Source organism: Miniopterus schreibersii, assembly GCF_964146895.1.
Source record: "Miniopterus schreibersii genome assembly, chromosome: 4".
NCBI lineage: Eukaryota > Metazoa > Chordata > Mammalia > Chiroptera > Miniopteridae > Miniopterus > Miniopterus schreibersii.
The window spans coordinates 8,260,531-8,288,333 of record NC_138105.1 but is presented as its reverse complement, the minus strand read 5'-3'; the positions used below and the strand labels follow the sequence as shown (position 1 = coordinate 8,288,333).

The 27,803-nt window shown below is 50.8% G+C and overlaps 2 protein-coding genes across 5 annotated transcripts in view; both read left to right on the top strand.

Moving 5' to 3' along the window:
- Positions 1 to 5,509, top strand: part of PDE5A (phosphodiesterase 5A) — a 94,556-nt gene extending 89,047 nt beyond the window's left edge. For all 4 annotated transcript variants that reach the window (XM_081137130.1, XM_081137129.1, XM_081137132.1 and 1 more), the window contains one exon: positions 1,379 to 5,509. In XM_081137130.1, coding sequence (XP_080993256.1) covers positions 1,379 to 1,522 — 144 coding nt within the window. In that variant the 3' untranslated portion in view covers positions 1,523 to 5,509. The remainder of the gene's footprint in view (positions 1 to 1,378) is intronic.
- Positions 5,510 to 15,706: 10,197 nt separating this feature from the next.
- Positions 15,707 to 18,852, top strand: FABP2 (fatty acid binding protein 2). Its single transcript, XM_081137052.1, has 4 exons — positions 15,707 to 16,010; positions 17,000 to 17,172; positions 18,014 to 18,121; positions 18,525 to 18,852. The coding sequence occupies exons 1-4, from the start codon at positions 15,944 to 15,946 to the stop codon at positions 18,573 to 18,575; spliced, it is 399 nt and encodes a 132-aa protein (XP_080993178.1). The 5' UTR covers positions 15,707 to 15,943; the 3' UTR covers positions 18,576 to 18,852.
- The last annotated feature ends 8,951 nt before the right edge of the window (positions 18,853 to 27,803 follow it).

Genomic DNA, 27,803 nt, shown 5'->3' with positions numbered 1-27,803 from the left:
CTACCTTAAGTTTTGTTTGGGGAGAGAACATTTATCCAGGCGTTATCATAGAAAGCCAAGGCCAGAAGAAACCCCGGAGTCCTGTAATCCGGACATTTCCCAGATGCAGTAACTGAGTCTGGGAAGTTCATCTCCCAGACCCTGGAATTCCTGCCCCAGTCAGCCAGGTGCAGGGAAGCCCATCCTTGCCTGCGCCCAGGGTTCTAGGTATCTAAAGGATTTCATAAGGAAGCGGGGGCTGCTGAGCAAAGAAGGGGAGGAGAGGGCGGAGAGGCAGAAGGGCAAGAGGAGGGAGCCTGGGCGCCCGGGGTCTGCAGTGTGTCCCCACTGCGGTGGTCCCGCTGTCTCCTCCACACAGGGGGCTCCCAGAGCCACTCCCAACACCCGCTTCCTACTCGGCCCACCGCAGGCTCTTTCCTCCAGAGTGAGGGTTCCGGGGTTCAAGATACTAACGTGTCTCTTGACTTTGCCCTGTGCTCAGAAATACAGTCAAAATAGCAGCTCTCCCACGAGGGAGCTTTCCTTCCACGGCTCACGTGTGTGCAGGGTCCATGTCATTGACACTGTCTGCTCTTAAATTCTAAGTACACTGATATGTATGTTTGCTGTTATGTTTTACAGAAGTAATAATATTCTCATTAAACCAGAGAATGCAGAGAAGCAAAAAGAAAGATAAAATGAGTTATAGTGCCACCATTCAGAGATAACCACCAGTTATCTATCAGTTATAGGCAGATATAACTATCTGTAACTACACTGATAGTTACCCTATCAGTGTATAGGCTCTATGGCATTTTCACATTTTTTTCATTGAACAAAAATTGCTGCCTGCAGTTCCTAATATATCGTAATGTACATATTTCTAGGTCAGATGTTTTCCTATGACAGTGGTAAACACTGCAAAACAGTGACACAAATTACCTTACCCTGTGTCTGGGTATTTAAGCCCATGTTTCTCTATTATAAAGAAATCGGCAACGAACATCCTTTTACCTCACTATGTATGGCACTATAGTTGCTAAATAATAATGCCACAAAGAATTATGGCTTGATCTTTAATGTAATCTTGGATAAAAATCGATGTAAGTATAAAGCATTTTATAAAAAAACAAAACGCAGAAGCCCAGGTGTCCCAGCACAGGCGCGGGCAGGGAGAGACGTCTGTGCTCCATTAAAGGCAAAAAATAATAATTGTTTCCCTGCCCTGCGGACTCCCCCCGGGGCCGACGCCCAGCCCAGGGCTGTTATTTTGGGACGTGGGTGTTCGCTGGGTCTCCGCACCCGAGGGGGCCGGGCGCGCGCTCCCCGGCGGGCGGGAGCCCCGGCCCGCGCCCCGCCCCGGGCCGCCACCGGCGCCCAGCGTGTCTCTCGCCCGCAGGCCCTGACGCACGTGTCCGCCGACTGCCTCCCGCTGCTGGACGGCTGCAGGAAGAACCGGCAGAAGTGGCAGGCGCTGGCCGAGCAGCAGGAGCGCGCGCTGGTGAACGGGGCGGACGGCCGCGCGCCCGCGCCGCGGAGCTGATGGCCTGATGGCCGCGCGCCCCACGCGCCCGTGCGCGCCCACGCGCTGGACCCCGCCCGCCGGCCTGGGCTCCCCGCGGCGGTGTTTTTGCACCGCTTTGGAGAGCGCGGCGGGGACTGTTCTCGGACGATCCCGCGTCTGTGTGCGTGTGTGTCGGGCTCCCTCCAGCGCGCGGCCCCGCGCGTGCCCCTCCAGCGCGCGGCCCCGCGCGTGCCCCTCCTGCGCTGCGGGCGCGCGCTCGGGCTGGTGGGCTTCGCTTGGGAAGTTTAAATCATTTAGTGTCGTGGTTTTGGAGTTGCTGACCTTTCAAGAATGTTTGGAAGCTTTTCTTGCCCACAAATAGGGCAGGAGCAAGTGGGGTAGGTCCTGCGACACTGAAAACCTTCGCAGGGTAGAGAAAAATTGAGGGCTGGGTAGATTTTTTAAGGGGGAAGAGAGAGACTTGCCAACAATGTATTATGTTAACAAAAGAGTTACAGCTCCGGAGCAAAGGGAAAGCGCTCCCGGGCGGCCCTGTAGAGCAGCGGTTTCATTTAATAGGTGACCACTGGTCATAGCGAGGGGCCGGTGCCACCCAGCAGCGGTGCCACCCAGCAGCGGTGCCACCCAGCAGCGCCGCTCTCGGTTTCCTCTCCTCCTGTGTGACTTCCTCGCCGTGCCTCTTACTCACCATCGTTTATAGGTGGACAGTTGACGTCTCAGTGGGAAATCGAGAAAAAGGTGGTCAGTGGGGGGCACAGGCCCCATGCGAGCTGTGACCGTCGGCGGGGCGCAGCTAACGGCCGGCCTGGGGGGTCAGGAGTTAGGTCCCGCCGTGGGGGGCCCGGGCCTGGGTGAAGGGCAGCAGCGTGGGGTTCCTGACGAGAAATCGCCCAGTTTGGGCTTCTTGGACTAGTCAGCCCAGAATCACGGAAATCTACGTCTGTACCCTCAACACCGGCCCTGAGCTTGGAGACGGTGGCATTTACTAAATTTCTCTAGCTTTTAGTACATTTAGAAAATGTGAGCATTTTCTTAGAACTCGAGCCCATTTAAGCGGCTTGTAGCCCTGTGCTGCAAAACACACGGGTTCCGCCCTGGAGTAGAGGAGGCTGCTTCCAGGAAGAAAATCTGCTCCAAATTCCCCGAAACGTTTGGACTCGATAGGAAGAGAGGCATTGGTTTGGTTTGTTAACCCCCTCCCCTGCCCCCCAAAATGTTTCTGAGCTCCTGTCCCTGATTTGGGTGGAAAACCCCTTGGGGACCGGGGACCACAGCATCAGCAAAGACTTTCCCCTGAAACACACCTTCCCTCTGTGTCATTTTTCCCTGAACTGCCCGACAGTCACCATGTCGTGAAGTTTTTAAAATTCTGTGTGTATATGTATCTTGAGATAATGTGTCTTTATTCTTACCATTCAGGTAAAAAAAGAAAGGGTAGAACAAGTCAAATGGCCCTTGCTTCGTAGTGGGAGAGGCCAGACTAGATCGCTGTCGGCTGTGGGAGGCTATATGTGCTATCGTCATAATACTTGTATTGTCCGGGTGTTACTCTGTTTTTATTTCATGTCACAGCTGAGACTGTAAGGTTACCTCTGGTGGCACTGGCGCATCCACTACAGGCTGAAATCATGGGTCTACACCCCTGTGCACACCTGCGCGCGTGCAGTTCCTTAGTGTAAACGTGTGAAGTAGCATCTCTCGTAACTTACCTTTTGTCATGCACTGTGGCCTGTGCTGACGCCTGTCGCCGTATGTCACCGAGATTTTAAAAGACATCGTAGACTAGGTTTGGAGGGTGTCATTTTAAAAGCAAAAAGATGCAGTTAGATTAGAACTTCTTCAGCTGAGCTTTAGGTAACGGTTGGTTTTACTCCAGTTTAGGAATTAGGAGTCAGGCGATGCCACGCCTGGGTGCTTTAGTTCATACAGAAGAGCGCTTCTTCAGGGCTGGTTAGTTGGTTCCCATAATTTTAATCTTTAGAAAAGTCATTCCATACGTGGACTAATATCTGGTACATGGGCACAAAGTTTTCATTCGTGTGTGAATATTTCCTTCCCAGTATCTTCTTAAGTTGGAAATATATGTATACAGGGTGGGGCAATAGTAGGTTTACAGTTGTTCGTATGGAAAATAATACAATAATTAATAATAGTCCAAGAATAACTCTATGTTTCGCATTCTCACAACTGTGAGCCTCCTCTGCCCCACCCCGTACGTGGTCCTCGCCTCTCACCCTATAATTTTTGTTACCCGCAACTAGCAGGAAGCTGTTCTGTTCTAGAGTAAGGAGCTTTCTTTTGTTTTAGCTGAGTAACATCATACCATTTCATTTCAATTTTCAGCCCCCAAAGTCCCCACTTTTTACTAAGTTGTTTAGATGTCTGTGAAATTGCCTGGCCTTCCACTTTTCAGAGCGTTGGCCTCTGCCAGCCACTATCCTGTGTGCACTTGTGTAGGTCACAACCTCTGTGCCTGAACAAGCAGAGGAGCTGTGTGGGCGAAGACTGCCTCGCGGAGGCCGTCACAGAAGGCAGCTCCTCTGTCGGCCCTGGCGGGCCCTGGGGACCACTGTCAGAACGGGACATGGGGCTGCGGAGCTCGGGCGTCTAATCCCACATGTCCCTGCTCGGACGATACAGCCATTCAGCCTCTCCCGCTGGCGAGAGTGAGATTTACAGTGTGAGCGCCCGGCCTCAGAGCGCCAGCCCGCCGATGCTGTGGTCCCCGCCGGTCCCTTCGTCCCAGACAGCGGGTCCCTTCCGTGGCCGTGTTGGCCGCAGAGGGTGTGAGGAAGCGCGCTGGCAGTGCTGGGTCCCGGGAGGAAATGCCACAGCTGTATTCTTGCCTAGCAGCGACGTGCCTCGATTTCCAGAACAGAGCACGCGTTAGACCCCGAGTCGGTTTTCACTTTTCCTGTGTTTTTCACCAGACCGCACTCCTCACACTTCACAGCCCACACAAGCAGTGCTGCTCCCATTTGCTTTTACAAGATCCGTTTACAGTGGGGCAGGGCGGGGGTGTCCTCGCCATGCTCTCCCCCGAACGTCTGCAGTTACAGCAGGGTGGCGCAGTTTCGCTGCTGTCTCAGACATGCTCAGTCCGCCTTTCGCTGAGTCCCTGCCACATGCCCAGCACTGTGCCCCGCGGTGGAGACAGTGTGGCAGCCCACGGAGCCCAGTCCCAGCAGGTGCTCTGGGTAGGAGACAGCTCAGTTCTAAGCCTGCAGATTTACCGTGAAAATACGGGGCACACTATGCCACTTTCGTCTTCACCTGTAATGTGTATTATGCAGTTTTCCAAGGAACTCATTACTTGGAACTTGGTGAGAATCTGTTAGCAACCACCCTGTCTTCTTGCAAGTGAGCCCCGTGGCCTGTTGAGAGCGTGCAGGACGCTGGTGTGAGGCGCCGTGGATCGCACTGTGGGCGGCGTTTTCCACAGGCCGCCACGCAGGGAGCACTCGGGCCTCGGCTGCCCCACTGCGCGGGTCCGGACCGGCTGCTGCATCGCCAGGAGCGAGGGAGGAAGGGCTAGGCTCACCCTGCCCCTCCACACTCATCCCTCTCAGAAGCCTGTGTAAACATGTCTGAATGAATGCTGTTGAGAGCAATGTAAATAGTTGAAAATACAAATTTCTATTATAGTTTAAGAAAAGAAACCTTATGAATCATCACTAGCCACTGTTAATATCTATTTGTATTCTTATACCTTTTCAATATATTTGAACAAATATATAGTTTCTGCACTATTTTTGTACTAGGATAAAGGAGTTACTATGTATATTATGTCTAGCTCGTAAGCCATTTTAAATAACTGTGGATGTTGATTTTGTCTCTCCCCTCCCCCACCGTGAGAAGCATTTCAGACGAGTCCCTTTAAAGGAACACGCACGTGGACCACCCCACGCCAAAGTCAGGGTGGTTTCCACTGGGCAGACTCTTCACCTGCCGCTGTCCCCTCGTGTTGCCACGCTTTGTAAAAATAAAGAGAAGGGTAAACAACCACGGATGAGTGTGGCATGGTTATTAGTGGGCGTTGAATTTTAGGCAGAGAGGAGGGGCCGATAGATTGAGAGGCTTTAAATCAAGCTAACCTGTGGTCCTGTTAGCTGAATAAAGCGTCATTTTCTTAGCCTAGACTCCTCTCAGTAATAGTCCTCTTTTTACTCATGTCCTTTGCCACCACCTGGAGGGCCACATTGTCCACGCTCCTCACTCCAAGACCCCAGTGACACTCTGAAGGATGGTGACCAGCCTCACACTGCTGAGGAGCAAGCGTGGGGGTGAAATGCTGGCCACAGCATGAGCTGGATCCCAGCCCCGCTGTCTAGTTTCCAAGCAGTTGCTACCCCACTCAGTTTTCTTTTTAAATTTTAATTGTAAAAGGCCCCAAATCCATTCTCAGCGGATCAGGTGGGCCACCTGGAAGCATTAGAGACGAGCGTCACCTCCGCCAGCAGGTTTGGTGTCTGGGATCCAGAGTGAACTTTCCCTAGTCGATCTGCTCGCAGTGCCCTCCAGCGCGGCTCATCTGAGCTGGGAGGTGTAGCTCAGGGCAGTTTCTCTGCATTGTCTGGTTTGGCCACTAGACAAGGCCCTGGTACCGGGCGGCAAAGCTGGGCAGCGCACAGTCCCAGAGTGGAGGGCGGGTGAGAGCTCACTTACAACAGTTCAGGCTTCCGACCACTAGAGGGCGCCAGAGTTTGAGTTGTATCTAAAGAGGGGATCCTCCCTGACCCGGTACAAACTATGAATAGAACTGCTTTTAAAAAAGTTTTACTAGCAAAAGAGAAATAAATGGGGAAATCAGTGGAGAATTAAGACTGACTTAATGCCCTCTGTCCAGTGATCATTTCTCCATGATTTTCTCCAAATGAACAATAACTGACCATCTGAAGTATCCGATTCACGCCCCATATTCCATCTCCAGAGACCTCCTCCCCTGGCGGAAGAGCAGCCTCTGACAGCTCTTCACACCCACGTTCTGCTGTGGGCTGTGCCGCCTTATCAGACGGCGTCCTGTGCTGACATGTGCAGATGTCGGAAGATGACTTTAAGCCACGTAACATCAAATGAGTAGAAACACGTTGAACGTGCAGAGGTTATGCTGATTGTAAGCTATATTCAGCCTAGAAAGGAAAAAAGCTACATGTTCCCAATTCACAGAACATTTGTTCAAAATAGAAATACACAACAGTTCTAAACAGTTCTAAATGGAATAAAAATACTATTTGCATCAAAAGAAATCTAATTTAATGTCATGTATGGTTTCCTCTCCGCTTGCCTCATTTTAAGAGTCTGTGTGTGTGTAAGTTGAACAGCAACTAAGCTGACTCAATCACCTGATAGCATCCCAATGGCACATTTTCAATTCCTCTTTCTAAACTAAGGGTCAAGATTGCGTGGCTGGGGTGGGGGGTGAGGGGAGCAACAAACATGGACTATCACAGTAGCTTTCAACTGTAACGTCTCCCATAGTGGCTACTTTCAGAGTCGCATTTCACTTCCTAGCACTGTGTCCCCTTACCCGATGGGAGTGATCTTAGGCTTTGTATGACCCCGTCCAGCAAACTCCTCTAAGAAACGAGCTTTCCTTTTTCCAGCCAGCTTTCTGAAGTTGTCTCAGGAAAACAGTAAGTGCCGGGAGTGTTTCTCCTCCTGACGTCTCCACCCTGGTTCGGTGAATGTGTCTGGGCGGGTGGGCCTGTCCCAAGGTGCAGCCTCAAAGGGGCAGGGTTGAGGCAGGGGTGTTAGTAAAGCCTCGTGACCAGAGCCTGTTCTAACTTACCTGACCTCCTCGGGGAGCTCCACTCCACCTGGAGTGACCAGGGATCTTGGACTGACCAGGGATCTCAGAGCACTACCCTGCCTCCTGCTAGGGCTCCCCGATGGCCGTTCTGTGGGCCCCACGGGCCTCCTCCATCACTGCTCCTTGCCTCTGATCAGTGTAAGCTGTCCCCTCTGGGCGGTCACAGCTGTGCAGCTCCGGACAGATGTGCTCCTCTCCTAGGAGGCGGGGTGAAGTCCATGCCGAGGGAGGCCCCTGTTAGGAAGGCAGTGGACATGGCTTCCAGAGCACGAGAAAGGCCTGGCTGAGAGATCTGTTGTTTTAGGTCATCAAATTCTAAAAAGTCAATTGAGCGCGACCAGCAAGGAGCATTTGCATGTTTCTCACACCTGTTCTCAGAGGACACTGGGATGATGCGGGGGACGGGCACGCTGACGAACTTGGGTCCCGGGAAGCCGAGTTCTCAGGCAGCGTCCTGAGTGACCACAGAACCAGCACGTTGTTTCCCCAGAGAGGCCCTGAAGGCCACAGCTCTGAGCTTTCTCTGCAGTGGGAGCTCGGGAGTGGGGCAGGAGCGCGTCTGATGGGAAAGCACAGCACATGGACCCTGGACGCTGCCGGTGGGAGCAGGTTCTCACTGCGCCAGCTGGACGGTGAAATGTGGAAATTCCTCTTCCCGGCTCAAGTTTCTAAATTTTCACGCAAAAGCCATATTCATTTCCCATTGCTGGTGGGAATTATCACAAATGTACTAAATTAAAACAACATGATATATTATCTCAGTTCAGATCAAAAATCAGCCAGGTGCCTACCTGCCTCCTGTGGCCACTTCCTTGCCTTTCTGAGCCCTCAGAGGCCCCTGCACAGCCTCCAGCCTCCCCCTCCATCTTCAGAGCCAGCAGCAAGCATCTTCTAGGGCTGATGTTATGTAAGCCCCAAGTCCTCTCCTCCCCCCTCACACCCACACACACCCACATACACACACCCTCTGCTTACCCCCTACACCTTATCTCCCTCTCATAAGGAAACTCTGACTGCACTGGGCCCACCCACATCACCCAGGACCACCTTCCACTTCAAACACTCAACAGTCCCACCTGCAAAGCTCCTGCACCCATGAAAGCTGACACAGTCATAGGCTCCCAGGATGAGGGTCTCTGGGGACCACACGCTGTCCGCCCCAGTCACTGTCTTTCATGTGAGCTCGTGAGTTTTGTAATACAAATTGTTTACACGGGTGAGGCCTCACACATTTGGAGGGCTGCCCTGTCCTGGGCTTTTTAGATAAGCAAAGAATGTGCATGATAAAAAAGATTTTGTGAGGCTTTTGAAAGATATAAACAAAATTTTTTAAGTACCCAGTACAGAAAGTACAATAAAGGGTAGACTTCTATTACTCGATTATGGCTACGTGATGATAATGATGGAAGATTTCTATCCCAGGAGGTAAAATAAAAGCTTTTATTAAGAAGATAAAACATGACTATTGAGCCTGGGCAGTATTGCTCAGTGGTTGAGCATCAACCCATGAACCAGGAAGTCCCGGGTTCGGTTCCCGGTCAGGGCGCATGCCCGGGTTTCGGGCTCCCTCCCCAGTAGGGGGCATGCAGGAGGCAGCCCATCAATGTCTCTCTCATCATTGATGTTTTTCTCTCTCTATCCCTTCTTCTCTCAAAAAAAAATCAAAAACATGTTTTTTTAAAAAACACATGACTATTGAAAGCACATCTAGAATGAATTCAACTTATGTCCTGCTTCGCCGTTTGCCAAGCTCTTTCCCGTAGGTACATGAGCGCGTCTCCTCCCGACAGCGACTCTGCGGGCCGGCGGGTGCTCCCTGGTCTCAGAGGCTGAGGCTCAGCCGCTGCGCGGGTACTGCTCTGAGCTGCGCCTGACCCGCGCCTGCCCGCAGCCCACCGCCCTCTCTGAGCATCCCCAGTCGGACTCGTGTTGTGTCAGTCGGAAGCCTCCCGAGCGTGGCTCCTGGATCAGCAGCAGCAGCTCCTGTTGAAAATGCTAGTTCCCAGGCCCCGGGCCCTACCTCCAGGTTGTTCTGGTGCTCGCTCCAGTGGGAGAACCACTGATCAAGACACTGCCCCTTTCTTCTAACTGCTCACCATCCCAGGGGCAAGGGGACATGGACAGAGCCACACGCAGGAGCCTTGCAGTGACGCTTCCAAGATAAAAGCGACACTTTCACTAGAGAGACTCCTCAGGGTTTGACCAGCAAACTCACCGAAAACTTTGTTCCTCTCTAATTATGTGGACTTCCCAGGTCAACAAAAGCACAACACAGTCCCTCTGTGCAGGGAAGAAAGGAGTCAAACCCGGGGGTGGACTGAGGTAGGCAGGGGCAGGACGGCGTGCTGGTCCCCAGTGTTTCCTCTCCTCTCACCTTGGCTTTAGCAGGGCCTTGGCGGATTAGCCCCCCACCCCCCACCCCCCACCCCCAGTTCACAACCGAGAGGACAGACACCTAACTAGAAAATCGAAGGTGATGGGATTAAGTGTTTTTGCAGTCCGGGCAGAGACAGACTGGAGGTGGCATGTCCCAGGCTGAGGGGCAGAGGGGGGTGACACTGTGTGTTACAGATGCTAACAAACTGCTTCCAGCTCTGGAGAGGGCAAAGGTGTTCAATCTCGTCTCATAAATGCATCCTAATGGGGGCAGCAATGCCCAGGAGCCATTTGGGAGGGCAAAGATCCCTGCCAGCTGCACCCGGCTGGCAGTCGCTGGTCACTATCAGAACCCAGGGCGGGTCCAGCTTTGCTGAGTCTGACAACCAGGCGCCGAGGAAAAGCGTCTGTCCCAAGTCTATCCGGAGGAAAGCAAGCACTCGAGAGCTCACGGGAGGGGGGAGGCTGCTGCTTTCACTGCGTGTTGTGCTGCTCCAAGTAGGGGTGCTTCTGTAGAGCCCCGTCTGTGGCCTGCATGTGGCAGTGGAGTGTATTAGGCCCAGTGCTCTGTGGGCTGCGAGTATGGAGCAGGGTCCCTCAGTGGCCAAGGGTGACAGCAGCAGCTGGCACTGGACCTTCCACAGAGCAGCAGGCTGCAGCTGGACTCGGGGGGGGGGGGACCGTGCTCACTCGTACCTGGTTGCACAGAGGCCAAAGGTGCCCTCAATGATCTTAGAGAATTATCTTTGACCATTGGCACCAATAACAGCTCTGTATGTCGTAAACTAGATAACAAATATTTATTGAATAAATTACCCCTTTAGTATGCCCACTTTTGAAAAAAATCTTGGAAAACAAGTTCCCAAAAAAAATCTCTAGTGCCTGCAACGATGTGCCCCCGTGTCCTGGACACAATCCTCTGTTAGCAGCTACCCCTGGGCAGCTGAGCGATTAGGAAAACACTCTTTTGAAGGAACTGACAGCTCTCTAGCTGGAAGGTCCTTAACTTTTCCCTGAACAGGAGCAGGCTCCTCACGCCCTCTGCGGGTGGGTCTCTAACTAGAGTGCGGATCAGAAGCCCTGGGTGGGTGTCTCCCAGCAGCTCAGCAGGGTGGGCGCCGAGGCGGGTGCAAGCAGAATGGACGAGCTGCTAACGTGACAAGTTTTCGGGACACTTCTGCCAGGAGGGTGAATGACGTGACTCCCTTTAAGCTCACGGATCGCTTGTGCTGGTGTCCACACGGCGAGCTGACGTGCCAGGGTCGTTCCCTGTGTAACTGCAAATGTTAGTTCCTCACAGCCATTCGCATAAGCGTCTGAAAGTGGCTGAGGCTCGGGCGTTGGAAGGTTGTCTCTACTCTCCTCCAGATGCCACCCGATGGGCGCGTGGACGGGGCGGACGAGCGGATACCTGGGGCCACGGTGCTCGGGCCCATCTCGCAGGGCGCTGCTAGGGCCGGGCCTAACCGTCAGCATCACGCCCCCCTGAGGCGAGTGAGGGAATGTTTGGAGGATCATTTCAATGGAAAGAGAGGTGACTACAGGGGACCAGTGATGAGGGCTGTTTGCCCTGAGCCTCGGGACAGGCGCAGAACTGCATGTGTCCCACACCAATCCTGACTTTATTTAAATTTTGGTATCTTGTCCATTGTTTTTGGCATTAATATTTATTTTAAGCAAATATTTCATTAAAATGTTGCTTATCTTGATTGCTGAGTTTTTTGTCCACCCAGTCTGTGCTCAAAGTGAGAGCCTCACCAGCTTCCCTCAGTCCCAGGCCCGGCCAAGGTGCGCAAGGTAGTGATGCCTGAGCCTGCACCGTGCCTGCTGAAGCGGCAGTGACGGCAGCAGAGGCGGGTGACCTGGAGGTACCCCCCCCAACTGTGGGTCCAAGAACGGGAAGGCGATGGGCCAGATGGAGACTAGAGGCTGGAATACCAGCCTGGGGTCATTTAAACGCCATCCCATGTAGGAGGATGGTCTGAGAGTGTGGAGGGCTGCCTGGAGTAGGCGGCTCTGGGATGCGCTGCTGTGGACAGAGGCCAGGGGTGCTGGCAGTGACCAGGTGTGGAGGAGGCCCTGCTAGTATGGTGCAGGAGGTAAGGGTCAGAGCAATCAGAGGGTCACCTTCTGCTGGCCCCCCCAACCCTCCGGGGGTCAGCAGGAAAGTTCACAGGCCCTGATCCCTGAAGACTCAGGGGAACCTGCAGACAGGCCCGTGGTGGAGGCGGGTGGGGATGAGACATCTTAACTGAAAGAAGAGCAAAGTATTCTTTAATATAGTAGACAGATCACTTCTAACACCGAATCAAAACTATGACTTTGATATTAAAGATTAAAACTATGACCTTAGGACTCAAGGCTGTGCTGCAGAACTTTCCCATTACAACCTATTGGAGGGACTCCGGGAGGGTTACGGTGCAGATGTGCCCCCTGGAGCCGTGCCACCCAGAGGCCCTGAGGACATTTCATTATGTGTATGGTCAGAACACACATGGCACTGCCATGTTTCTATGCGGCCTCAGGACAAAACTGCCAGTGGAAGGCAGAGATGAACTTGCATTTTAGTTAAACCCTGCAACTGTGCTGTGCAGCTGACAGTGACGGGTCGGAGGGCGATGGAGCGGCAGGCAAGTAGACGAAGGCCAACGAGGGCATTAAAGAAAGGGATTCTACTTAAATCAACCCGTGTCCGTTCCAGGCCGGTGACCGGAGAAGCAAACTGCGGTGGGAAAGGGTGGCAGCGCTGCCTGGGGCAAACTTCAAGGTCTGCCTGGCGAAGGGCTTTAGGGACCTTATCTGTATCTCAAAGGTCCTTGTCCCAAGAGATGAGCTCCTGAGACGCGAGTAGGTGCCCCGATGTCGCTGCGAGATACCCCTGGCACCCGTTGTGCTTGCTAAGCACGTCTGCAGGCCGCCTGGGGCGTTGCTACATGCGCTGGGGCTGCTTCTCCTTTCTCCAAGTCTCCTCTCCCTGACCTGCTCTCACATCTTCATTTCTCAGCAAAAGGTAGCTTTCTCTTCCCCTTGAGACTCTCAAAACCTCCTATATTTGGTGCCAGATGAAGGCCCTGTGTGTGCGCACATACATACACAGCTGTGCAGGCAGGAATACATGACTTACGCACCTGTTTGCATGTGTGTGTAAACAAGCACGCACACACCTCAGCCGAAGTTGGCGGGATTGGGAGTCCTTGACTGTCCTCTTTATGCCTCTCAATGTTTTCTAACTTACATACATTGACTGCTCATTAACCTATAATTTAAATTTTTTCTGAATGATGTAAAGGAATATTTAATGAAATGAAAAAAATGTTAAGATGGTTGTTCATTTTTAAAGTGATTACAGAACAGCATGTGTGGTCTGAATCCGACTGGACAGCTTCGAGGACGTTTATCTGCAATGAGCCTTGTTTTGGAAAGCCTGTCTGGGGGGGCTCGATTCGGCTCCAAAGCCCATCGGGGGGCCTCAATTCAGCTGCAAAGTGGGCAGAGTGCCAGCGTTACACCGGGAGCCCCTACACAAGGCCCTGCTCGCTGGCACACAGCCTGTTAGGAGCTCACACGCTGCACCCAGGGCGGGAGATGAAGGCTTTAGTCAGGGAACATGAACTTACTCTGTACAGAATTTGTACATGTTTGTGTCATCTCCGCCCTCAAACTTGAAGGCGTCCTGGAGAAACAGGCAGGCTGACCCGCCACTGCAGCCACCAGGGTGGGTGTACTGGGCAGGTCCCTGCTGATGCTGCAGCTCGGGTTCGAGCAAGTCAGCCGGCCAGGAGCAAGGGCACAGGGCGCTTATGGGAGAAGTGACATCAAGCGGCTTCTTAAAGGCTGAGTGTTAGGAGGAAAGCATGGGGTGGGGGGTTTCCAGGTGGAGGAAAGAGGGGTGCAGAGGGAGACGTGCTGGGGACAGGGACAGGGAAGCACCTGCTCAATACGGCAAAAGGTGTGAGGGAGTTTTCTTATTGGCAACAACATATAAGAGCCCCAGGAGCTGATGCTGGGGAGAAAGTGCAGGAGCTGGGCGGGGGCAGGGGGTGGGGAGTTGTGGCCCAGGGTGGCCTGTGACCTGCCACGAGGAAGGGCTATAGCCACGACCGATGCAGACTGAAGCCCTGGGTGTAAGTAGACAAGGCCTGGAGGTGATGAGGGTCTGGAACTGTGAGGCCAGAGTGACAAGTGGCTTCTCCACGTGGACTTCGAGATCATGGTGATGGTGGCAGGACCCAGGATGGCTGTGAGCCAGGCTGTCAGTGTAGATGGCAGATAAAGCTGGATAGGGGCAAATGACAGATAATGACAGGCCGGGAGGGGGTAGATAACGTGAGGGTGTAGGCTGGAAGGTCACAGCCAGATGGAAATGGGCTCAAAAGAAAAGCTTTCCCTAAAATAAATAACAACAGCAATAATAATAATAATAATAATAATAATAATAATAATAATAGGACAGAAGCACAAGGTTGGAATGTGGGATGTAGCGGGGGTGGGGGGACAGAGACTATGCAGACCCGCCTCCCTCAGTGTGCGAGGGACAGGAGAGGAGCTGCCTCCACCGCCCCCCGGAGGGGCCTTGTCATTTGGGGGCAGACCTCGATTGCAGTCTCGGAGAAGGTGGAAGGGTGGTCAACCCTTCGTGCAGGTCATTCAGCTGACACACAGAGGTCATGAGGAGGCTGCCCATGGTCAATTAATGAGGATCGCAGGCCACTCCCACCACACGGCAGATCCCCCCGAGCTGCTGCAACTCTGGGGTCTTTTGGGAGGAAAACCAACCAGCCTCCCCAGGTACAAAATCTAAGATGTCATCTAACAGGTCTTACATTAGAAGTTTGTGACTTCGAGTTAAACCGGAGGGACGTCACTGTGCAGGCTGGCGGGAGTCTCCGGACTTCCCAACGCCCCTTCCCCTGGCCCCATTCCCTTCTCCATTGGGCCCCGACACAGACCACGCTGTTTCCCTCCAGCATGAAATGTTACCCAACGTGGGACCAAAAAGCAAGGTTCAGAAATTCTGAGGTGATTAGAAAAGGCCTGGAAATGCTGTTTTCCAGAAATGATTTTTAAAAAAGACTCCATAAGCTCTTTCTTCCTCTGTACAAGGGGTGAAAGGTGCCTGTGACCTCTGGGACCTGTTTCTTGTGTTCAAATGCATCAGATGCGTCCCTCCCCTGGCTGGTAGCTTCTCTACTGACCAATAATAATAATAATTAATAATAATAATAATAATAGGCTCTCCAGTCATGTTCACTCGCAATAACCATCTCTTACTTATTAACAGGTTCGGGCTGGTTAATAACCAACACTCCGCTCTGCAGACTAAGTTAACGTGTTTTGTCGAACAGCGTAGGCCTGCCCTGGGGGACAGAGGCTGGGCTCCCCCTTTGCCTGTCCTGGGACCCTCTGCTCCTCGCCCCCATACGCACAGAGTCTTGGTGTCCCACTGAGCCAGGTTTGCGGAGGGCAAGGCAGTGAGAGCAGTAAAAGGGACAGTTTTAGTTAACGCCGTAACTGCCATCCAGCTTTTGTTTTCTTTGCACGTGGCAGACATTTAAAGCTGACTCTTGCTCTGGGAGTTTCCATGGTATGTGGCCTCATATCTACCTCTCGACATTTTTCTGAGCGGCCCATCACCATGTAAGAGCAAAACACAACCAGAATGGGTCTGTGCGGTGCCATGCCCCGCACCAGGTGCCAGGAGAGTTACCCACGCTCCTAGCAATCCCAGAACACAAGGCAAAGGGACACAGTAGAAAAGCCAATAAGTTTTCAGTTTTGATATCATATTAACCTTAATCTCACAGCTGTATTTGGCCAGAAAGTCTTATTTACAAGGAAATTGCTGCTGTAAAAATGGAAAGGTCATTAACAGTCTCACTTTCCAGATGTTATTTGATACATGCTCCGAATTACATTATTTCCAACACAGGGCGCACTTTGAACTTGTTAGAAAAACCTATCTTCAGATAGTGTTAGCGTGCGTTCTAATTCTTGAAATAAATGTGCCCACAAATTGTAGTTTAGGGAAGACTAGGTGTGCTTAGCAAGTTTTAAACCAGCCAAGTTTCAGGAGAGGAATGAAGGTGTCTAGAGGAAGAAGACAGCTCAGCATTCAGCGCACTGGGTGACCTCTTGAACTTTAAACTTCCACATCACAGCACGAAGCTGGTTCTGAGATAAGACACAGGATAAATTCTCTCCCGAGCACAGACCTGAGTCTTGGACTGCTGGCAGCTGGGACTCAGCGGGACATCATGGCCTTCGACGGGACCTGGAAGATAGACCGGAATGAGAACTACGACAAGTTCATGGAGAAGATGGGTAAGGGCTCATGCTTCTGCCGGCCGTCTGTCCGTCCTCCTGCTTCCCGCAGACGGCTCCCCGACTCCCTCTACCCCCTGGGCTTAGGGAGCGCGAGGCGCCCGAGCGTGTGCAGGCGCAGAGCAGGGAAAGCCCGTGTCCCTGCTCCCACTGGGAGACACGCTGTGTCCCCAGCGGGAGGAGAGATCCTTGGGTGCTGTCCCCTGAAACGCAGGCGGATCCAGTGTTTCATTCGCGTTAACGGGACGGAGCCCGTTCCGGGGGAAACTGACAGCTTTCCGTTTGGAAAGTGCCAACGGCGTGTGAACTGACTACAATATGTAGTTTCTAAGGGAGATTTTAAACCAACTGATTTTAATATCTGTACCATACTCTGGCAGCCCATACGCCGCACGAGACGGGCAAACAAATTTACGTTATTACTTAAAAATAAAATTCTGCATCCATTATAACCTGCAGTTCAGGGATTCTAAGTTCAAATTTATGCAATCTGTACATTTTACAATAATGAACTTGACTGTAATAACTGCTAACTTTCTCATTTTTGTGACAGTCAGAAATGCCACAAAAAGCAAAGAGAATATGAAGTTGAAGATGTAAAGCCACATGAAAGGCAGAGGTGCAGTGAAAGACTACTGTACATGCAGAATTCAAGTTGTATGTCCTTATAAATATATGAATATAGCTTTTAATCCTTCATTTGCCATATCTGGAATTTGGTTTACTTAGCACTGAGACAAAAAGGTTGATAACTGTATTTAAATTAGTTAGTTCTAAGATTCTACAATTCCATGCATTTACTTTTTCTTAAATTTTGGGAAAACGGCTTGTCAGTGCGCTCTCTCTGTTCCAGCTCGAACTTTTTCTGCAAAAGCAACCTGAGTGTCCCGTGCAAAGGCAAGGCGCTCAGGCTTTCCAGCCCCTCCAAACAGTAGCAAAAATTAAACCAGGCGCTGACTTCATTGTACCCAATCTCTCTCTGCCTGCAGGCATCAATATGGTGAAAAGGAAGCTGGCGGCCCATGACAACTTGAAACTGATAATCACGCAGGAAGGAAACAAATTCACCGTCAAAGAATCGAGCACTTTTCGGACCGCCGAGATTGTTTTTGACCTTGGCGTTACTTTTGATTACAGCCTAGCGGACGGAACTGAACTCCGTGTAAGCAGTTTTATAAGCAATGCTGTCCTGATTTTCTACACAGCACTAAGATAACCTCTGCTTCTTGCTGTTGGATGGTTTAGTTAACTCCATTCATGAGTTTATCCACGGTGTAAGCACACAAGCTGACAGAGTACTTAAATATGTTTTTATTTCCATACATATCTATAAGGAACCTGAGTTGAACAATAAGAATTAGAAAAAACTCCTCTGAATGACTGAGTATAGACCTAGCCATAGACTGACTTTACGTACCTACAGCAACAAAAACTTTTAGTTCTCTAACTGAAACATAACAAAATGTAACTGAAATAATAAAATAAATGAAATTAGTGAATGAGTGAGTGACCAAATGGAAAGTTTAGGAAGTCATATGTTTTCAACTGATTTTTTAAAAACTTTTTTGTCCTCAGAATTTTTCTAGTTAAATTATATATTTGCAATGACAATTAAATTGTTAAATATTTGTTCAGTTATGTTCTTTTTAAAACTATTATAATAATTCCACAAATTAAAGCAAGCACAGGTGTCAGCCGGGCCCTGAGACTAATCTGAACCATGATGAGATTCAGGGCGCGCTGGTCCCTAGGAAGCGCTTGTCCCTAGGAATCCGCACGCAGGGGCCACTGAGAGAGGGGCTCAGCGGCAGAGCCTGGGCTGGGGTCGGTCCCACTCCGGGTTTGTGGGTGGTCACCGTCTGGTTTCTCACCCGTGCAACAGAGAATGATACCACCTCACAGGGTCGTTGTGGAGACGTCCACCCACAGAACTCAGAACAGCACCAACACATGCAAGACTCTAAAGAGGCTATTTCATTCCGGTTACTGTTACTTTTATACAGGGGACCTGGGACCTGCAGGGGAATAAACTTGTCGGAAAATTCAAACGGGTAGACAATGGAAATGAACTGAATGCTGTCCGAGAAATCATAGGCGGTGAGCTGGTCCAGGTGAGCTGTGAAACCATTATCACTATTTCCCAAAGCCAAGATAACTGCACAACAATAATTTCATTTTTGTTGTTGCTAAGTTGTATCTTCAGTAAACAGACTCTTACTTTTCTCATAAACCTTCTGATTTTAACCATATACATCTTTTCTGATCCCTACTGAAAAGAACTTGCGTATATATTAAATACATTAATGCCCATTTTAACTGCAAATGCAACTACAAACCACATGTATTTCTAATGGGTGTGTTCTGTATCTGTACATGTTGCTATCAAGACAAGCAAATTCATTTCACTATAAGTAATTCATTTCAAAGTGATAATGATATCATATGAATCTAATCTTTTTCTTAATTTAGCCTTAAAATTAATGGCAAATTCTCCTGTCTGTTAACACCTTTCAGACTTACGTGTACGAAGGAGTCGAAGCCAAGCGGATCTTCAAAAAGGAGTGAGCGCTGTTCCTGCAGCTCGGCCCAGACACAAGCAGACACAAAACCCTCGGCAGCAGAAAGACTTCTGTCTCCTCAAGTCCAAAGTTCCTGGCTGATTAGTCCTGTCATAAACAAGGGCCACGGGCTCCGTTTCCAGTCTCGCCCAAGCAAAAGAATTACAAGCTAATTAGGATGCCACTGGGCTTACAGTTCTCTGAGATGTACATTTATTGCTGTTCTAAAAGAAATTGTGATATTTTTTAAAACAGATGAATAAATATTGTTCCTATATTGCTTTATGAGTAGCCTCTCCTTAAAAAAAAACACAAAAAAACCCCACAAAAACCTGTGTGGCATGAACATGTGTATTGATAGACTGTTTGGGGTTTATTTGCTCCACATTTGGTAAACTGAAAACACAGGCTGTATGGGGGGGGCGGTCTTCAAAATCCTGCACTGGTTTTAAATATTTTCCTTAGTAAAATATATTATCATACAAACAATATATATTCAACCAGAAAACTTAGAAATAAGAAAAGCAAATGGAAACTGAATATTTGTAGTGGCCAGGATCCAGGGCTAGTCAGCATCCTGATCTTAGCAGACACCCTCCCAGGCCCCGCGTCCGGGGCGGAGGCACGTATCTCCCCACAGGCGTTGCTTCGGGCAGCACGACAGGAAACGCACAGTGTGCGAGTTAAAGGCCTGGCTGAGGCACTTTAATGAGCTTCCACTCCTCCTGTCCACCCTCCAGACCAGCACCTCTGAGTAGAGACCCACCAGGGGTCTGAGAACAGCGGGGCCCTCAGATGCCAGAGGGGTCACCTTCCACTGCTACCCCTCCATCATCAGCACGTGCACAGCCAGTGGGCCAGGGCCCAGAGCCTTTTCCTTTGCACGTATCCTCACATGAGGTACTGTTTTATATACTTCAAGCAACTGCATTACAGGCGGGTGTGTATTAGAGGGCAGAGCGCGAGGTCAATTTTTTAAGACCATCTCTGTGAACTTGTTTTGACTGCCCCTTTCTCATGCTGATGGAGGTGACCACCAACCTTGACCTAGTTCTAGTCATGACCTACACGCTGCTCAGAGTGCTATATGAATATGGAAGACACATGGGGGTGGGGAAGACGGGAGCACATGATGCAAGTGAGCAGAGGAGAGAACACCTAATCTTTTGCACAGCAAGGACTCAAATCCATGTCCCTGAAACTTCACAAAGGAAATAGTAATCATTAAGATTTTTTCACTTGCTTTTTAAAAAATAAAGGTTCAAAATACCTTTACCTCTCTAATTTCACCTTTCTACATATTTGAAATAGGAGAAGGCAGGTGCTGATCGCATTTGAAAGTGGAGAAACTACCACACGTTAGTTTGCTAGCTTGTCTCATGCTGTGGAGGCCACAATGAGCACAGGAACTGAATGGAGGCCTTGACTGTCAGTCTAGTAATTACGACCTATGCTATTACCCAGCCCGGTATAAACACCAAATCTTAAGAAAAAATGTCCCCTAATTCCTTAGTGGAGCCCAGAATAACGCTCAGAATGACCCAGGTCAGCGTGCCAAGCGGTGGCAATCAGCAGGCACTCAGCCCCCTCTGGCCTCCTGTACTGGATTTCCACTGTTTGTTAGTGTCCGAGGGTAGCCCATCACTTGCTGAGTGACCGCCACTGCTGTCACCCCTCTTTGGGAAACTGACCTTGACATCACGCCAACTTGATGGGCCAGCAGAGGGCGCCGGCGCCGGAGCGGCCAATCTCGCACCATCTGGCCAGTTTATGGTGGGTGCAGAAGGACCACCACCAACGGAGCCCAGAGGAGCCTCTCCCTAGAGTCCAGTTTGAAGCAACGCAGGGCGGCCGGTGGGAAGGGAAGCGGCGTGGAGGGCACCGAGGGGGCGGCTGTGAGGAAGGTCAGCGGCCTGTGCGCCTGCGAGCAGGCAGAGCGGGCGGATGCAGGGCAGGGCCGCTGGGGGCAGTGGAGGCGTCAACGCTGAGGGACTTATGTGGGGACAGTGGCACCTGCGATTTGCTTCAAATCACTTCCCCCCGGTCCAGGGCTGGGGAAGCACTGGGAGGCCCAGATGAAGCGGGACTGGTCACAAGTGGACAACTGTCACAGCTCCTGGAAAGTGCCTGACATGTGACAAGTTCACTGGTCCCAAGTAGGAAGAGGAGGATTCATTGGACGTTTCTCCCTACTTTTGCATGTATTTTAAATTTTCCATAACAAAAACTTAAACATGTAATATGTACATATGTAACTCCAGAAGTCAAGTATTCCCCATCCCTGCCTTGGTCTGAGTCACCATCTCTCCCCTAGGTTACTGTAATAACCCTAAAAAGCCTCCCACCCTACCCCACCCTTAGACTGTTTTTCAACACAGACACCTGAGATCACGTCACTCCTCTGCACAAAACACCACATCCCCCAGTTCATTCAGAGAAAAGCCAGTGTTCTCACGATGGCCTACAAGACCCTGTGTGGTCAGGTCTCCCAGTTCCTACCAGGCATTCCTGTTGTCGGGGACTGTCTGGAAGAAGAACATTCTGGGAGGCAACAGCCTGGAGCCAAGAACCCACGGCAGGAGCAAGCCTGGTCAGAGTCCCCGAGACCTCCCAGAACTGACCACAACGAGAGCAGAGCCCAGGCAATGCAGGCTGGCTCCTTCCTGGCTCTCAGCGGGTTGGGGGGCATGTGAGAGTCAGACTTCTTGCACCCTGGCTTTCCATCTCTAACTCAAGTTCAAGTGCCTCAAGTGCCAAGCCTCGATTTTCCTCCTGGGGAAAATACTAATGGTCTTCTGAGACTGTTGTTAATCGAGGTATTATATGTAATCATCCAGCATGATGCCCAGCATATAGTTCATACTCAATAAACGTACATAAGTCAAACCTGCGCCCTTCTCTTGTAGAGAGAACAGAGCAAAGTATGTCTGAGTGATGGGAAAAGTCTGTGTGGCAGAGGGAGGCTTGGCCTGGTCATGAGAGCCCTCAGTCTGGGGCATCACCAGCTGGGGACTTCGGGCGAATGGCTCCGTCTCGTGGAATTTATTTAGTTCAGTCCTCTTTACATGAGGCAGCTGGACTAGATGGCCTCTCAGTTCCCTTCCAGTGCCAGAGTCTGTGATCTCTGAACAGCATTCGATGACTCTCCCTTTAAGCAGCCCTGTGCTGTGTGTCACAGAGGGGCTGCAGTGACAGGCTGGGGACAGGGAGCTGTCTTCTGAATCCCTCAGCACGCTGGCCTCACAGGTATGCCTGGTTTAATGCTCTGTGGTTACTGTACTAAAATTCTCAATAAATTCTGCACTTTCATTTCACACAGGGCCCTGCAAGCCACGCAGCTGGCCCTGTTCCCGTGAGCTGGCTGTGACTAAGCATACAAGCTCTTCTCCCGAGAGCAAAGGCAGGCCGGCAGGAAGACATCGCAGGCACCTGCAGAGTGACAAGGTGGTGAGGTGGCTGTCTAGGGTAGCACGGAGGTGGGAGGGGTGTGGGGGAATCGCACAGGAGGACGGTGAAGAATAGGCACTTCCACTGGTATGCTTCTGCCCCTCCACTGCCTCTTTCTCTAGAGTAAGAATGCCATCTCCTGGTCAAGGGCAGGCTTCCAAAGACTCCCGAGGCAGGTGCATTCCAGAGGCAGGTGCATTCCAGAGGCAGGTGCATTCCAGCGGGAGAGGGTGCTCCAGGGAGGTTGCATGTACTGTATTCTGCAGCTTGAAATAGTCATCAAAGGCTTCCTCAGTTCCAACTTCCAAACTAAGCAGAAGCAAAACAAAGATTCTTTTTCTGTCCTGAATAATCCCCTGAATTGGCTTTAATTTATGTTTCAAGACAGCACTATGTGCCAGGTGTCAGGTAGTCAAAGATAAGTGCCACTGGTAAGGTAGTTACGTGATTAAGAATGTCATCAATACATTCCAGTTCTCAGGTTCATCCTGAGTCTGAATCAGAGACCTAGAGCAGCAGCTTCAGAACTGGATGGTCACTTAGGGTGACATTCAGCATGTGCTGACATGCAGGTGACACTCATTCAGCCTGTGCTGACATGCAGGTGACACTCATTCAGCCTGTGCTGACATGCAGGGTGGTATCTATCTATGGTCACCAGGCCCAGTGACCACCCTCAGGCTATTGGTTGGAAGAGACATCCCTGGACAACGAGTGGCAGAGTCAGCAGGAAGTGGCAGAAGTTGAAAAATGTGGGGGCCTGAAGCAAGTTATCAGAAGAGTGTTCCAGGGCCTCAGCCGTAGCCTCTCCCACTGAGAGCGGCACCAGAGTAGGGGGTGCCTGAGGTCCTGCCTGCAGTGGCACCCAGGTCACCAGGAGGAGAAGGGGGGGACGTAAGTCGCGCTCAGTACTTAGTGGGCGGGACTCCTGTGCAGGGAGAGACGGTGGAGCCCAGGGGGGGCGAGGAAGTTCCCCTGGACCTCCGCCCAGTGCCAAGGCCACTCCCCAGCGCACAGTGGCAGGACTGGCTCTATTCAGACAGTTCTCATACACTGACCACACTCACCAGAAGGCACCCGAGAGCCAGAGAACAGCACCGTCCCTCCGCTCAGAAACAAACCTCAAGTGCTTCAGGGAACGGAGTATGTGCTTAATGCCATTTCTTGGTTTTGCTTTAGATAATTTAAACAAAACATCCAGATAACAAGGATATCAAAGGACATAAACATGACCCAGAACATCTTCGCTTCAACATATCCTTGGACAGGAAAACCGGAGTGAGGATGGCACTCACTGCACACCCCCCCCCCGAGACCCCGCTGAGGGTGCGTCCTGTGTCCCCACAGCGCAGCGGGCTCGCTGGTATCACACGCGTGCTCTGCACTCAGCGCTGCCGGCGCGGCGAGCAGAGGGCCAAGCACGGCCCCTCCTTTACTGTGGCTGGGGTCAGTGCGGGACTGTTAGTGAGGTGGCAACGTTGAAACTTTATCATCTTTACTTTACCCAGTTTCTAAAGTCAATACACCACCTGCCCAGTGGCCGGGCTGCCAATGGATGGGGTGCATCCTGCAGCTGTTGGGCGGAGGGCTCACCCGGCTGTCGGTCCGGCGGTCACGGTGTTGCTCAAGTCCTCTGGTCCTCACTGAACTTGTCTGGATGCTGTACCCGTTACTGCGAGTGGGTGCTGAATTTTCAGCTGTTGCTGTCGAAGCGTTTCTCCCTCAATCCTGTCTTCTTCACATAACCTGCTCAGTGTTGGCTCGGCTGCTCTAAGCCTCTGACCCTGCCCAGAATCCTGACAAACTTGTTCGCATGGTTTCTGCTCATTTCTGTCTCTGTGGATGGACAGAGGCTGGAAGCTGCCTCCACCACCGTTTTGAACATGGTGACCTTCTGACCCTACTCTCGCCAGAGCAGAAGGGAAAAGTCAGCCTGTTTCTAACGGGGACGTTTATAGATATAAAAGCTGAGCTGGGGGAATCACGGAGCCCCGGGAAGGGCAGGTTGAAAGGTGCTGTCATTGGTCACAGTGATCCCACACTTAGCTGCCTCCTGCCTGTGATCTCAGGTCAGAGATGGCTAAACAGTAACTCTGGCCTAGACTGCCTCATTTATTTTCTAACTTGCTTTCAAAAAACTTTCTCCCCAACTTCTAATTATTTTCATTGAGAACATTTGGAAAATATGAAAAAGCACAATAAAATGATCTGTGATCCCATCTGCTGGAGGTAACTGGCATTTCTCACACTTGTAAAAATGTCTAATTCTGGTTAGTGTTTGATAGGCAGCAGCGACCGGCCGGCATCCACGTATCTCTATCATTCTAGACCGTGCCTATGCTGACATCCACACGTCCTCACTTGGAAGCCTGTTATGTAATTTCACGAGAGCAGACCTGCCGTGTTGACTCACCTTTAGACTCCACCCTCGACTGTCCCTCCAGCACCTTTCAATAAAACAAGGGCGGGCTGTTGGCTCTGTTGATGAGCATGAAGATATTTCAGGGTTGTGGGTTTCAACATCTTCGTCATCTCTGCCTGCCTACCAATTAAGCAGCCTTAGCCCCATTGAGTTTTTAATCCTTAAAAAGCAGCAGAATGCCTTCTTTATTTTAATATAAAGTCTTTTCTAAAACCCTAGTATAACATAAACCGGACTGAGCTCTTCCGGTGGAGGTCTGCGCATGTGAGCAGGCAGGGTGAAGGGGCCGAGGTTCATTCACAGCCAGTCCTGTTTTGCTTTCCCAGCACTCAGACCGTGTCTTGGACCCTCAGGACTCTGGCCCAGGCTATTTGACATCCGTCCTCCATGCGCTGTCCGCGGTCAGTACTGCTGATTAGCTGGATGACCACTGCCTCTGTGACCCCTGTGGCTCCTCAGACAGTGCCCGGCACACTCCAAGGCTGTTTCCCGGGATTAAAGATGACACATGCAAAGGAGGGAATGGGTTGGTGCGTGTCCATCACCGGTACTTGAAGAAAACCTGAGGATGTATCTCCACCGACAGTGAGGGACCTTAGTGGGCTCATTATACTATTATGTTAGGAAGAGATAATTCAACAAGTATTTTTGTAACAGTATTGTGTTAGTGGTTGCTGAATACAAAAAAATATAATTGAATAAATATTTAATTTCTTCCACAGTTCAGGATACTGTTTGAGGAACTGTGGAGGCAGCAAAGATGGTAAAGAATATAGTCCCCCTACTAAAGGATACTTACTACTCTGACAGGGAGATAAGTCACATAAATTTGTGCTATAAGGCAAGTCAATGCACCAGACAAGAAAATTTCAATACTTTTTTCCCCATAACATAGAGAAATTTTGAAAAATGACCCATTGAATAACAGCCTCACCCATAGGTGGCTGTTGCAGAATGAGAGGGTAATGCTGGATGCAGAGGGACAGACACTTCACTGCCTGGACCTTCCAAAGGGAACCCTCTCCCCAGGAAGGAAGCGTGACAGGAGCTGGAGACAAGAGGAGTGTGAATCCAAGAAGGGGGGCTTTAGAGATGCTGGTAGGCAGAGGCAACCAAACACTCTTGCCAAAGGGGTTAGTCCCTCCCCTCTATTTGGAGTAGTTCAGGTTTCTACCGGGCCATTCTACAGGGGATGCTTCTGGCCACTGAGTTCAGTTTCTTGACAGTTTCCTACAGTCTTTTGATGCCTAGATTTTTAGGTTCTATTTGCCTTGAGGAGTGGGGATGGTACAGGCAATGAAATGTTGGTATGCACTCGAGTTTTGGCAAGGAAGTGGTTTATTTCGGTTGTAACAGGGGTTCCTTGGTCTGAGTCAGTCCATACAGGATACCAAAGGAGGAAGAACCTGAGCCATTCACTTCTTCTCCGCTGCTGTGGCACCATCACATCCAGTTGGACAGCACTCACTCCATCCACTCAATACGCAGCCCCCACCAGTGGGAACAGCCTACAGTGGAGGAAAATCTTGGAATCCATTCTTAGTGCCACAGGGGCAGGGTGGTAAGAGGAGTATTTCCTCACCCCAGGTTTGGCGACAAGGACGGGTCAGCACTAGCTGGACATTGAGACCCTGGGGTCTCCAAAAGAAGCTAGCAGGAGGTAAGAATTTTCTCATGTCAGTCTCCCTCTCTGCTCACACAAAGCCAGAGTGGTCGGAGACTCTCCCTGTCTGCCCTTCTCTAATCTTAGATTGGCTGGAGAAAAGGTATGTGAACTAGTTCTTTAGGTAGAGTGACTCCAGTGTTTTCTGTTATGAGGACTCTCGTTTTCTATTTCTGATGGCTGTAAGGAAAGGAAGGCTTAAAAAATGATCGCTCTAGCCCCAGTACCCTCAGAAGGTTCATTTTTTTCTCTTCCATGGGACAGTAGCACATCAACTGACAGGGTCTGAGCAGCGACTCTTATGGCATGGTCACCTGACAAATCACTAGATGTTATGTCTGGCACACAAACAACCCTTGTGCAGCCTTGGGTAGCTCAGTGGCTCCCCTGATTAGTTACCAAACACCAAACATTGCATATGATTAGACCAAAAATCTGGACTGAGTTGGTCAGGGAACCAAACCTTATAGCTGCTAAGGCCTAACTGCAGGCCTTACAGTCCCTGCCATGACGTCACTGCACAACCTGTTCTGTTCCTACAGACCAACAGGAACACATGAGGATGGAGCTGTGCAGATGCCAGCACAGCAGGTGACAGGACACACCGACCCCCAACCTGGTGGGTCACATGGTCCTTTCTGATCTTATCCATGAACAATACTGGCCTTTCTATCTCATGGGATAAGGTATATAAAGGGCTCCCACTTGGAAGAGTAGAACCACTCCTGACACCCTCTGTCACCAGGTACTACACCTTAAATGCCAGCCAGTACAAACCTGGGCTCCCTTGTTCTTAAAGTAGTGCCAGACGAGATGTTACAGGAAACTGACTTGTGCATCACAGCCCTAAGTTCTCTTCAGCATTGAGATCCCTTTTCCCAGGCTTGGGACCGTATCAGTTGGAAAGGCAGTTCTAAAACCTTCCAGACTAACCGGACAAGAGTTCTATGTCACTGTGCAAACCCCGGAAGCCCTTCGATCAGAAGTGATAGCCTCTGCTGTACTCCAAAACTGCCTGCCTGGACACACGGACAGCCCGAGGCGGAGCAGCCTGTGCAACCACAGGGTGATCTGCACCCTTTGAAGTACAAGGTAAACACTCTCCATCCGGTAAATGAGCCTCGGCCGTTCTCATGCGCTGACCTGCTCTGGGATGGAAGACGGATTCAGCAGGACATGGTGTTCTGGCCACAATGGCCAGAAGAATATACCTAAGGAACTAACAGTAAAGGTAGTACAAGATCCCTACTGTACAGGACAAGGCCCAACAAGCTAGCCCAATAATTACCTCCCCCCCCCCCCCCCAGTTCCCATAGAAAGAACAAACCAGTCACACTCCGCCCAAGCATAACCTCATTACTCATTGTAAGACATTGTGTTTAAATTGACCCTTTTGTGTTGCTAAAGGTCCCCCCTTGTTTCCGGTAACAAAAGCTGACAGCCTGACAAATTATTGGAACCCCTTTACTGCAGTGCCTTTGTGGTTACTGAGCATAAAGTGAGGGAAGACTAAGGGTCAGGGCTGCAGTTCGGCTCTCTGTAGCCGCGGGCCAGCTAATAAAAGGCTCCAAAATTCAAACACAAACTGGTGGTCGTCCGCCGCGGGTCCCCCAGAAGAATGGGGCAATGTGCTCGCCCGCAGTCACCCTCTGCTTGCTCCCCTTCTAGGCCACCTCCCTCCCTCTCGGCCCGGCCGCGGGGCA